The 13,830-nt window shown below is 35.7% G+C and overlaps 1 protein-coding gene across 1 annotated transcript in view; it reads right to left on the bottom strand.

Annotated features, from left to right (window-relative positions):
• The window catches only part of RSRC1 (arginine and serine rich coiled-coil 1), a 245,061-nt gene that overhangs the window by 220,555 nt on the left and 10,676 nt on the right, over positions 1-13,830 (bottom strand). The window contains exons 3-4 of the mRNA XM_040481127.1: positions 12,476-12,671; positions 11,576-11,701 (exon numbers count right to left, since the gene is read on the bottom strand). Coding sequence (XP_040337061.1) covers positions 11,576-11,701; positions 12,476-12,671 — 322 coding nt within the window. The remainder of the gene's footprint in view (positions 1-11,575; positions 11,702-12,475; positions 12,672-13,830) is intronic.

Here is a 13,830-nt window from a genome sequence, read left to right as displayed (position 1 = left end):
TAGCACAAAGTGGTGGGGCGTCTGGGTGGATCAGTCGGTTAAGCGTCCGACTTCAGCTCAGGTGATGATCTCATGGTTTGTGAGTTCAAGCCCTGCATTGGACTCTGGGCTGACCCCCAGAGCCTGGAGCCTGCTTTGGATTCTGTCTCCTTCTCTCTCTGCCCCTCCCCACTTGTGCTCTGTCTCTCTCTGTCTCTCAAAAACAAATAAATGTAAAATAAATAAATAAATAAATAAATAAATAAATAAGTTTAAAATGGCACAAAGTGGTGATAAATGGAGAACTGTAAAAGCAGCAAGAGGAAAGAAAACAGTTACGTACAAGGAAACCCCCCCTAAGGCTATCAACTGATTTTTCAGCAGGAACATTGCAGGCCAGAAAGGAATGACATGATATATTTAAAGGGCTGAAAGAAAAAAACCTGAAACCAAGAATACTCTACCTGGCAAGATTATCATCAGAATAAAAGCAGAGATAATGAATTTCCCAACAAACAAAAGTCAAAGTTCATTACCACTAAACCAGCCTTACAAGAAACATTAAAGGGAATTCCTTTTTTGTTTTTAATGTTTATTTATTCTTGAGAGAGAGACAGAGCGCAAGCAGGGGAGCAGCAGACAGAGGGGACACAGAATCTGAAGCAAGCTCCAGGCTCTGAGCTCTTAGCACAGAGCCTGACGCAGAGCCTGCCAAACCGCAAAATCATGACCTGAGCTGAAGTCAGACACTTAACCAACTGAGCCACCCAGGTGCCCTGTAAAGGAAATTCTTGAGTGTAAAAAAGAGCCATCTTCAGAATTAAGAAAATGAAGAAAAGAAAAAATTTTACAGGTAAATACAAACATATGATAACAGTAGTATATTAATCACTTATAAAATCAGTATGGAGGTTAAAGCACAAAAACAATAAAATCAATTACATCTGTAAAAATCAGTCAAGGAATTGACAAGATAAAAAGATGCACAGGATGAGATCATATACATAAAACATAGGGAATAAAAACGCTTTTAGAATGGGTTAAAACTTGTGACCATCAATAAAGACTGATATACGCATATATGAACCTCATGATGATCACAAATCAAACACCTATGATACACAAAAAATACAGAGAAAGGAGTCCAGGCATAACCTAAAGAAAGTCATCAAACTACAAAAAATAAAAGAGCAAGAGAAGGCGAAAGGAACAGAGAGGAACTACAAAAACAACCATAAAACAAGTAACAAAATAGCAATAAGTACATACCTATCAATAATTACTTTAAATGTAAATGGACTAAATGTTCCAATTAAAAGACATAGGGTGACAGAATGAATAAAACAGTAAGACCAATCAACATGCTGCCTACAAGAGACTCACTTCAGAACTAAAGATACATGCAGATTGAAGATAAAGGAATAGAAAAACATTTACCATACAAATGGAAGCAAAAACAAAGCTGGAGTAACAGTACTAATTTCAGACAAATTAGACTTTAAAACAAATAACGTGTATGGAAACCAATTTGACAATAAATTTCATATATTGAAAAAAAAATAAAACAAAACAACGTAGCAAAAGACAAAGTAGGACACTGCACAATGATAAAGGGAACAATCCAAGAAGACATAACAATTGTAAATATTTCTGTACCCAACATGAAAGCACCTAAATATACAAAGCAACTATTAACATATAAGGGAAGAAATTGACAGTAATGTAATAACTGTGGGGGAGTTTAACAGCTACTTACATCAATGGATAGATCTTCCAGACAGACAATCAACAAGAAAACAGTGGCTATGAATGACACATCAGACCAGATGGACCTAACGTATATTCAGAACACTCCATCCAAAAACAGTAGAAAACACATTCTTTTCAAGTACACAATGGAACATTCTACAGAACAGATCACATTTTAGGTCACAAAACAAGTCTGAATAAAGTCAAAAGGACTGTAATCATATCATGCCTCTTTACAAACCACAACATCATGAAACTAGAAATCAATCACAAGTGAAAATCTGGAAAGAACACAAATAGATGGAAGTTAAAAAACACGCTATTAAACAATGAATGGGTCAACCAAGAAATCAAAGAGGAAATAAAAAATACATAGAGACAAATTAAAATAAAAACGCAACAGTTGAAAATCTTTGGGATACAGCAAAAGCTGTTCTAAGAGAGAAGATTATAGCAATACAGGCCTACATCAAGAAGCAAGAAAAATCTGAAATAAACCACCCAACCTTACACCTAAAGGAGCTAACAAACAAAAAAGTAAAGACCAAGGTCAGTAGAAGGACAGAATAAAGATTAAAGCAGAAATAAGTTAGAGACTAAAATAATTAAGAGCTCAACAAAACAAGGTGATAAAAGATAAAACTGATAAACCTTTAGCTAGACTCAATCAACAACAAAAAAGAGGGAAATCAAATATATATCAGAAATGAAGAAGTAGAAACAAGAACCAAGACCTCAGAAATAAAAGGGTTATAAGGGAATACTATGGAAAAAAGTATACACCAACAAAATGGACAACCTAGAAGAAATGGATAAATTCCTAGAAACATAACTTTCCAACACTGAATCAAGAAGAAATAAAAAATTTCAACAGACTGAAAACTGGCAACAAAATTTAAAAAAAAAAAAAAAAAAGCAAAACATTCCCAACAAATAAAAGTCCATGACGAGATGGCTTCAGAGGTGAATTCTACCAAACATTTAAGGAACAGTTAATACTTACTCTTCTCAAACCACTCCAGAAAAAGAAGAGGAAGGAAAACCTCCAAATTCCTTCTATGAGTCCAACATTACCCTGATACCAAAACCAGATAAAGACACCAAAAAAAGAAGGGGAACTACAGGCAAACATCTGTCATGAACACAGATGAAAAAATCCTCAACAAAATACTAGCAAACCAAATCCAACAATACATGCAAAAATCATGCACCATTATCAAGTGAGATTTATTCCCGGGATGCAAGGGTAGTTCAATATTCACAAATCAATCAATGTGATACACACATTATCAAGAGAAAGAATAAAAACCATATGATCATCACAATAGTTGCAGAAAAAGCATCTGACAAAGTACAACATCCAATGGTGATAAAAACCCTCAACAAAACAGGTTTAGAGAGAATGTACCTCAACATAAGAAAGGCCATATATGAAAAAACCACAGCTAACATCATACTGAGTGGTGAAAAACTGAGAGCTTGTCCCCTAATACTAGGAACAAGACAAGTATGTCCACTCTTAACACTTTTATTCAATATAGTAGTGGAAGTCCCAGCCATGGCAATCAAAAAAAGAAATAAAAGGCATCCAAAGTGGTAAGGAAGAAGTAAAACTGTCACACTATTTGCAGAGGATGATATTAGATATAAAAAACCCTAAAGACTCCACCCCAAAACTACCAGAACTAATGTGAATTTAGTAAAAGCCTCAGGATGCAAATTTAATATATAGAAATCTGTTGCATTTCTATACACTAATCATGAAGTAGCAGAAAGAAATTAAGAAAACAATCCCATCTGTAGTTGCACCAAAAAGTATAAAATACCTAGGAATAAACTTAAGAGAAAGACCTGTACTCTGAAAACTATAAAACACTGATGAAAGTCACTGAAGATGACACAAATGAATGGAAAGACATTTCATGCTCATGGATTGGAAGAATAAATATTGTTAAAATGTCCATACTACCCAAAGCAATCAACTGATTTAATGCAATCCCTATCAAAATACCAACAACAGGGGCACCTCAGTGACTCAGTAGGTTAAGCAGCTGCCTTCAGCTCAGGTCATGATCTCGCGGTTCAGGGGTTTGAGCCCTACATTGGGCTCTCTGCTGTCTGTGTGGAGCCCGCTTTGAATCCTCTGTCTCCCTTTCTCTCTGCCCCTCCCCAACTTGTTCTCTGTCTCTCTCTCTTTCAAAAATAAATAAATAAAAATTTATTTAAAAAACATTTTTCATAGAACTAGAACAAACAATCCTAAAATTTTCAAGGAACCACAAAAGACCCCAAAAAGTCAATCTTGAGAAAAAAAAAAAAAAAAAAAAAGCTGGAGGTATCATAATTCCTGATTTCAAAATACACTACAAAACTATAGTAATCAAAACAGTAGTAGCACAAAATCAGACACAAAGACCAGTGGAACAGAATAGAGAGCCCAGAAATAAACCCATGTTTATATGGTTTAAGCTAGGAAAAGGGAGGCAAGAATATACAATGAGAAAAAAGTCTTTTCAACAATTGGTGCTGGGAAAACTGGATAGCTACAGGCAAAGGAATGAAACTGGACCACTTTCTTACACTATGTACAAAAATAAAAAATAAACTCAAAATGTATTAACCTAAATGTGAGACCTGAAACCATAAAACTCCTACAAGAAAACACAGGCAATAATCTGACATCAGCCTTAGCAATATTTTTCTAGATATGTCTCTTCAGGCAAGGGAAACAAAAGCAAAAATAAACTTTTGGGACTACACCAAAATACAAAGCTTTTGCACTGTGAAGGAAACCATCAACAAACAGAAACCTACTGAATGAGAGAAGATATTTGCAAATAATATATTTGGTAAGAGGTAATATTCAAAATCTACAAAGAACTTTTATAACTCAACACCAAAAAAAACCCCACAAATAATCCAATTAAAAAATGGGCAGAAGACTCAAATAGATAGTTTTCTAAAAAAGAAGATATACAGATGGCCAACAGACACATGAAAAGATGCTCAAAATCACTAATCATTAGAGAAATGCAAATCAAAACCACATTAAGATATCACTTCACACCTGGTCAGAATGGCCAGAATCAAAAAGCCGAGAAATAAGTATTGGCAAGGATGCAGAGAAAAGGAAACCCTCATGCACTGTGGCTCGGAATGCAAACTGGTGCAGTCATTGTGGAAAACTGTATGTATGCTATTGCCTCAAAAAATTAAAAATAAAAACACTATGCATATGTAGATTTATACACATATATACATACACACAATAGAGTATTGCTCAGCCATAAAAAAAGAATGAGATCTTGCCATTTGCAAGACGTAGATAGTATTATGCTAAGTGAAATAAGTCAAAGACAAATACCATATGAGGAGAAGTGGGAGATACAGGTGGAATGAATATTTCACAGGGATGAGAGGTATAGCATAGGGAACACAGTGAACAGTACTGTAATAGCACTGTATAGTGACAAATGAAAGATAACATTTGTGGTGAACTTAGCAGAACACATAACTTGTCAAATCACTATGTTGTACACTTAACACTAATGTAACATGGTGTGTAAAAACACACACACACTGCTTTGTAAAGGAAAAGGCACAACAAATGCTGAGGTAATAAAAAAAAAGAAGAAGAAATGGCCAAGATTTATCTGACAAAAACTTTAAAACACTCCTGAATTATAAAAAACCTGCCTACAACAAATGAAAAACCATCCCTTTCCTCTTAGAACAACTCAACATGATAAAGATGTCAGGTCTCCATAATTCATAAGTTTAATAAAATCTCAATAAAGACACCAAAAGCTTTTTTAATGGACCTAAATGAGTTAATTTCAAAGTTTGTATGAAAAAAATAGGCAGTTCACATGGAAGTAATAGCCAGGAGAACACTGAAAATGAAAAGTTAAAAGTCAAAGGAGGACTTAGCCCTATCCAACATTAAAGTATACTATACAGTTTCTATACTTAGCAGTGTGGTACCAGCGCATAAATGAACAAGCAGGCTGCTGGAATATGCATAAAGTCAAAGAAAAAAAAAAGACCTAAGTAGTAATGAAATTTACTACATCAATAAAAGGGGTATCACAAATCACTGGGGCAAAGATGGACTTTTTAATAAATGGTGATGTGACAACAGCCAACTGAAAAAAGAAAACAATAGATCCTGGGGATGCAAGCTGGTGCAGCCACTCTGGAAAACAGTGTGGAGGTTCCTCAAAAAACTAAAAATAGAACTACCCTACGACCCAGCAATGGCACTACTAGGCATTTATCCAAGGGATACAGGTGTACTGTTTCAAAGGGACACATGCACTGCCATGTTTATAGCAGCTCTATCAACAATAGCCAAAGTATATGGAAAGAGCCCAAATGTCTATCAATGGATGAGTGGATAAAGAAGATGTGGTGTATGGGGGCGCCTGGGTGGCGCAGTCGGTTAAGCGTCCGACTTCAGCCAGGTCACGATCTCGCGGTCCGTGAGTTCGAGCCCCGCGTCGGGCTCTGGGCTGATGGCTCAGAGCCTGGAGCCTGTTTCCATGTCTGTGTCTCCCTCTCTCTCTGCCCCTCGCCCGTTCATGCTCTGTCTCTCTCTGTCCCAAAAATAAATAAACGTTGAAAAAAAAATTTAAAAAAAAAAAAGAAGATGTGGTGTATGTATACAGTGGAGTACTACTCGGCAATCAAAAAAATGAAATATTTTCATTTGCAACTACATGGATGGAACTGGAGGGTATTATGCTAAGTGAAATTAGTCAGAGAAAGACAAAAATCATATGATTTCATTCATATGAGGAGTTTAAGAGACAAAACAGGTGAACATAAGGGAAGAGAAACAAAAATAATATAAGAACAGGGAAGGGGACAAAACATAAGAGACTCATAAATATGGAGAACAAACTGAGGGTTATGGGAGGGGTTGTGGGAGGGGGGATGGGCTAAATGGGTAAGGGGCACTAAGGAATCTACTCCTGAAATCATTGTTGCACTATATGCAAACTAATTTGGATGTAAATTAAAAAAAAAAATAAAACAAATTAAAATTAAAATAAATAAATAAATAAAAACAATAGATCCATACCTCATATCATTGACAAGAACAAATCCAAATATATAAAAGACATAAATGTAAAAAATGAAATAAACAAGACAAATCAGTGAACTCCTATCTGGGTATAAGGAATGAATTTCTCTATATTCTGAATGTAAGGAAAGATGCATTGAGAGAAGGGTGATAAATCTGACCACATAAAAACGCTTCTGCATGGCCAAGAAGTAGCATGAACAAAATCAAAAGACAACTGAAAGACTAAGAGAAAATATTTGCCATATGTATTACAGCTAAAGGGTTGATTATCTAGTAACTCTTTAAAATTAAAGGAAAAAAATATCAAAAACCCAAAAGACATGAAAAGAAAATTTGCACACAAAAAAGACAGAAAAATGGCCCTCAAACATAAAAAAAGATGTTCAACACTTATGATAAAGAAATGAAAACCAAAACTACATTACAATACCATTTTTCATTTATCACACTGGCAAATATTTAAATATGCCAACATATTCTATTGATGAGGCTGTTGGGAAACAGGACTTACATACTACTGACAGTTTTATTTATTTATTTTATGAGAGAGAGAGAGAGAGAGAGAGCGAGCGAGCGCGGGGCGGGGGGGGGGGGGGGAAGGACAGAGAGAGACAGAGAAACCCAAGCAGCCTTCTCACTGTCAGCCCAGAGCCCAACGCGTGGCTTAAACCCATGAACTACCCACAAACCGCAAGATTATGACCTGAGCCAAAATCAGACACTTAACTGACTGAGCCAGCCAGGCACCCCAGGATTTTAGCAATTTCTATCAAAACTACAAACTTATTTATCTTTTCATCTGGCAATCCTATTTGTAGGAGTTTCCCCTAAAAATATACCTCCAACAATATAAAAATTTTCATGTACAAGGTTGTCTATGGTAGCTTTTTAGTAACTGCAAAATATAGGAAGTATCCTTAATGTCCATATGTAGAAGATAGGCTAAACAAATTATGATAGAGCCACACAATGAGCAACTAAGCAGCCATGAAAAAATGAGTAAGATTACTATTAAGTGACATGGAGTGCTTTCCAAGATATACTAGTAAACAAAAAGACCAAAGTACAAAAGAATATCTCTAGTATACCATGGATATACTACCACTTAGTTTAAAAACAAACAGAGGAGTGGTGCCTGGATAGCTCAGTCAGTTAAGCACCCAACTCTTGGTTTCAGTTCAGGTCATGATTCAAGGGTCGTGGAATTGAGCCCGGCATTGGGCTCCACACCGACCATGGAACCTGCTTAAGATTCTCTCTTCCTCTCCCTCTGCCCCTTCCTTGTCTCAGGCATGCGACTTACACACAGGCACACACACTCTCTTGGTCTCTCTCTTTAAAAAAAAAAAAAAGTAAAACCTAAAATACAAATAGAATTAGTTACCTATGGAGTGGTTAGAAACAAGATACAAGGGAGAAAGGGGAGGGGTATTTCTCTGCATATGCCTTTTTAGTATAGTACTATCTGTTAGAACCATATTAATATTTCACATACTAAAAGAAAGGGAGAGACAAATTTTTAAATTTAGCGGGATAAAAAAACTTGAAATATAAACAAAAACAAACAAATCTACCTCTTTGAAGAAACTAACCATAATGAAGTGGGGAAGAGAACTATATACCCCCACAGTAAAGATAAAAAGTAGCATAAAAAATATTAACCCTAGTTTGTAAGTTTGTTTTTTTACAGTGGTATGTATCAGCAATTCTAAAAGTACTTTCTGCGTATTCTGGAATGAGGAAATAAATAAACATACAGTGAATAACAGGAGCAGATCCCTCACTGTCGCAAAAGGAAGTGAAATATGTCACAACTTGAATATTTTGAGAACATAAAAATTATATCAAAAAGCTGGGGTGCCTGGGTAGCTCAGTCAGTTAAGCGTCTGACTTCGGCTCAGGTCATGATCTCAGTTTGTGAGTTTGAGCCCCACATAGGGCTTGCTGCTGTCAGTGCAGAACTTGCTTCAAATCCTCTGCCCACACCCCCACTCTCACATACTTTTTCTCTCAAAAATAAACAAACATTAGAAACAATTATATTAAAAAGCATAATCACCTAATTACTCTGTAACTCATCCATGGAAACCACAACAAACTTCACATATTTGACTTCCCCCTGCCATCCCTCAGAACATGCTTCATCTTTCAATTACTTTTTACATGTGTAACAAGTTTTCTGGAAGTATCTGACTTACCATGACTGAAATCACTCATTTCTATTAAAAAGCACAGAGATCATTAACAACACACCTTTGCTTTAGAATCGTATTTTTTTCTTTGAAAAACTGACTACTTTCATCTTTTCTGTTTAAAATACAGCCTTGATTACCCATGCTGTTCAAGGAATGAGTTGTTCAATTTTCTTGTTAAACCAAGATTAAACTCATTTAGTTCAAATATTTTGAAAAATTCTTAAAATATATTCTTAAAATAGTATGTGCATAAGACATAGAAAATGTACTTTCTCAAAATTTAAGACTTTTCAGTGACTCCAGATTATTTAGTTATTATAGTTAAATGCCAAAGTGTCAATCCAAGAGGCTGAAAAGTTGTTCTGAATAAACCTCTGCACTTGTTTTCTGATATACAAAATAAAGGTATTACGATGCATGATACCCTGATTGAGTTACAAAACTCAAATTACTAAATGCATATGTGCTAGATAGTTTGTGGTTGACTAGACATCACTGCTATTGTTTTTAAAGTCTTCCATGCATTGCAAAGGAAATTAACATTTCCAGACCCCCCTTTGGAGATAGGTGTAGGTAGATAATTGGGCAGAAAAACACCTTCCAGGTGAAAGTTTCTTGAGAGCCACCCACTTTGGTGCTGCCAACTGAGAGAGTGATTAAAATTTCCAGTGACTTCTGAGCAACCAGCTGCCATGCTTCAAGCTAAAATAATCAGTGACAGTTCTCCTAATTCCCTGAATCCTTCCAAAGGTTACAAAAGTTTCTTATGTTAAAACCCTAATGCTTAAAATCAAACTCTAAATGACTGATGCACGTGAAAATATATGGAAGTATATGTGAAAATATAAACTAAAAAAGACCATAAAAAACATGAATTATTATTTTTGTTCCCAATGATGGGAAATTTCAATTGAAGCTGTTTTCTGGTAATCAGACTCTTTTTAGACAAATCAATACATCCAAAAAAACAGCTTTCCTTCTCCAAATCAATAAAACAATAAAACTTTTTCTTGCTACAAAACCCAGCTCTCTACCTAACTTCATTTCCCCATTTAATCATTCATTCAAATCAAGACATGTTTACCAAGCAAGGCATTTTGCTAGGTAATAAGAGGGTGCCACTGCAAGAGTTTACAATATGTGAGAATAACAAAAACATAATATTCAAAATAGAATTGTTACAAATCAGGAACCACAGGTGATGGTGGGTCAAGAAAGGAGGGATTAAATTTAACTTGGGAGTGAAAAGGTTAAAAAATCAAAAAAGGACTGAGAAATAATTAAAGGTTAAATAGAACCAAGCATTAAAGGATAGAAAGATTTCTCAAAATAAAGATATGCAAGAAAGCCGAAGAGCATACTCAAAGAAACAAAGCTAGCAACTCAGGGACACGTATGAAAAAAAAAGGTACGTAACACAAGGTGGCTTATCCATAGAGTATAACAGAGAAGAGGCTGAGGGCAAAAAACACAAGGCCAGAAAGCTAAATATTTGAACTTTACTGCTATTAACCAACTTCAGATTCATACAACTTACAAAATTTCATGCCTAGATAACAAAACCAGGCTGTTAATATATCCCTAAAACTAGAGCCTAATAGTAGTATGAAGAACTAAGCAGAGAAAAGAAAATGATCTGCCTAAATGCTGTTTTTATCCTAACATTCTTCTGCTCAAAAACCTTCAATAATTTCTGAATGCCTATTTTTATCAAGTCTGTCAATACCATAGTCCCCATCCTACTTAACCAAATTTTCTACCATTGCCCAAATGTACAACTGTCTCCAGACAGGCTATTCTCTGTATTATTGGCCCTTGAGCACAGCCAGAAAACACAGGTGGAATATTAGACTGTATATTAATGTATTAGTCTAGCTGTGTATTAGTCTGTTCCAACTGCTATAACAAACTAATGTCCAGCAGACTGGACAGCTTAAACAACAGAAATTTATTTCTCACAGTTCTGGAGGCTATTATAATTCTAAAATGAAGATGCCAGCTAATTTGGTTACTGGTAAGGGCTGTCTTCCTGGCTTATAAATATGAACCCTTTCACTGTGTCTTCACGTGGCCTTTCCTCTGAGTGCATACTCAGAGAGGAGAAAAAGATCTGTCTCTTCCTCTTCTTTTAAGGCCATGTGAAGGTACATGTATCCCTACAGGATTAAGCTCTACCCTATGACCTCATTTAACCTTAATTACCTCCATAAAGACCCTTTCTTCAAATATAGCTATGTTGAGGGTTAGGGCATCAATATACGAATTTACGGGAGACACAAACTCATTCTATAACACACTGAGGCAAGATCTTGAAAAATTCTAGCTTCTTCTCTTACATTCTTCAAAAATGTCCTCCATCGTGTGAAAAAGCCCTGTCCTGCCTACTAGAGAATGAGAAGCCAGTGAGGATGAGTGACCCCAGGTGAAATTAGCAGAACTGTCAGCTGAGCTCAGTCAAAATCATAAAATCATGAGAACATAAATGATTGTTGCTTTAGATCACTAAATTTGGAAACTGTTACAAATAGCTTTGTAACAGCGATAAATATCTACTACAGCATACCTTCTTGTTCTGCTTTTTGACCTAGATCTCTGAACTCTATAGGATTTCCCTCGACCCCTTGAACGACTTCGACTTCGTTTTCTTCGAGAGCCATACGAAGAGCTACTGCTTGATCGATGCCTGCGTCTGAAATAAAATATAATCAAGTGTCATTGCTATAAAAAATTTTTTACAGGCATTAGACAGAAATCTTCTAGATTCTAAAGAATCATCTCATTTTTACTACTTCTCACTCTTTCCTAGAAGCAAATAGAGATAAAATGTTATTCCTCTTTAACAGTCAGATGACTGATGCATAGTTTAGTGATTGGATCCAGCTACTAATTAACACGTTAGGGGTCCTCAGCAGTATACAATCCTTCCAAATATTATCAGACGCTATTTCATGAGAACTACACCAGTTTATATCTACATGTCTACAAAGAACAGACAAAGGACAGACACTAGACCCATGGATTGGGCCTGGCAAAAAGGAAAACCTTTGGGAGAATGAGGGGTTGGGCCAAATGGGTGAAAGGGAAAGGGAGATACAGGCTTCCAGTCATGAAACGAGTAAGGCACAGGAATAAAAAGCAGAGCATAAAGAATACAGTCAATGATATTACAATACCAATGTAATGGAACAGAGGGTAGCTATACTTGTGGTGAACACAGAATAATGCATAAACCTATCAAGTCACAAAATTGTACACCTGAAACTAATGTAGCATACTCAAAAATAAAAACGAAAAAAAATTTTTAAAAACTTTTGGGTTGACACTTAACCCTCATAAATACATAACTTCTAAAAGAAAAAATGTTTTACCCAAAAAAATTGAAAGTTTTTTTGACCCAAAAAAACATATGAATACTAAAGAATGCTACTCTCATTACTAAATAAGTAAAAATTATAAAAATTACCTTCTATCATATGAATGAGAGCGAGGCTGAAGATCTCTGGACCAAGATCTTGACTTTGACCTTGATTTCCTTCCACCTTTCTTTCGGCTGTATGTTCTACTATCTGAAGAACTACTTGAAGATGACCGTCTACGGTGTTTCTTTTTTCTCTTGCTTCTGCTTTCTTCTTCAGTATCTGAAGACCGGCGTCCCATTTCTGTAAGTGTAAATTCAAAGAAAATTTTTTCTAGCATAATGGCACAATGGATGAAATTTAACATAATAATATTTGTAGAACTTTGTAAAAATTTAAAAAGTCATGGGGCGCCTGGGTGGCACAGTCGGTTAAGCGTCCGACTTCAGCCAGGTCACGATCTCGCGGTCCGGGAGTTCGAGCCCCTCATCAGGCTCTGGGCTGATGGCTCAGAGCCTAGAGCCTGTTTCCGATTCTGTGTCTCCCTCTCTCTCTGCCCCTCCCCCGTTCATGCTCTGTCTCTCTCTGTCCCAAAAATAAATAAATGTTGAAAAAAAAATTAAAAAAAAAAAATAAAAAGTCTTAAAGTAAAATTTTAAATGTACCTGGCACTTTGACAAGACATGAGAAGTAGCTCTAGTATAGTCTTCAAGAATTATCAATTGTTTTTACAATTTATGAACAATTTAAATTTGTCCATAATTTTTTCAAAACTCTCTCTAAAGAGTCAATTCTGAGAACGGGATACGAATATAAATTATTATAAATTTTCTTATATTTTAAGTTAACTTAGCATCAATTATACACTATCTGAGTTAGGGATCAACCATTAATCCTTGCACGTTCCCTAAAGATAAAAAATATTTTACTACCTTTTATAGTTACATTTTTCTAACTAAAAATACTAAATTTTTAAATAGATAAAACCTCATTAGTTATCAACAAAGTACAAACTGAAACAATGCAAAGTACTAACGTTGATGAGGTTATTGTTAAGTCAGTCAACTCTGCATACTGCTAATTCCTATATAAAGTGATGGTATAAATCCTTCTAGAATGCAATTAAGCAGTAAAAAAAAAAAAAAAAAAAAGAGTCATTAAAATGTTGATTTTTTTTGACAAAGCAATCCTACTTCTAAGAATATATCTGCAAAGTTTTTCTTAAAAGGAAGATATATTCGGGGCGCCTGGGTGGCGCAGTCGGTTAAGCGTCCGACTTCAGCCAGGTCACGATCTCGCGGTCCGTGAGTTCGAGCCCCGCATCGGGCTCTGGGCTGATGGCTGAGAGCCTGGAGCCTGTTTCCGATTCTGTGTCTCCCTCTCTCTCTGCCCCTCCCCCGCTCATGCTCTGTCTCTCTCTGTCCCAAAAATAAATAAACGTTGAAAAAAAAAAAAAAGAAAA

The sequence above is a fragment of the Herpailurus yagouaroundi genome, unplaced genomic scaffold, assembly GCF_014898765.1.
Source record: "Herpailurus yagouaroundi ecotype Mexico unplaced genomic scaffold, PumYag 159, whole genome shotgun sequence".
Classification (NCBI taxonomy): domain Eukaryota; kingdom Metazoa; phylum Chordata; class Mammalia; order Carnivora; family Felidae; genus Herpailurus; species Herpailurus yagouaroundi.
Note: the sequence above shows the minus strand (reverse complement) of the source record. Positions and strands in the feature narration are given on the sequence as shown.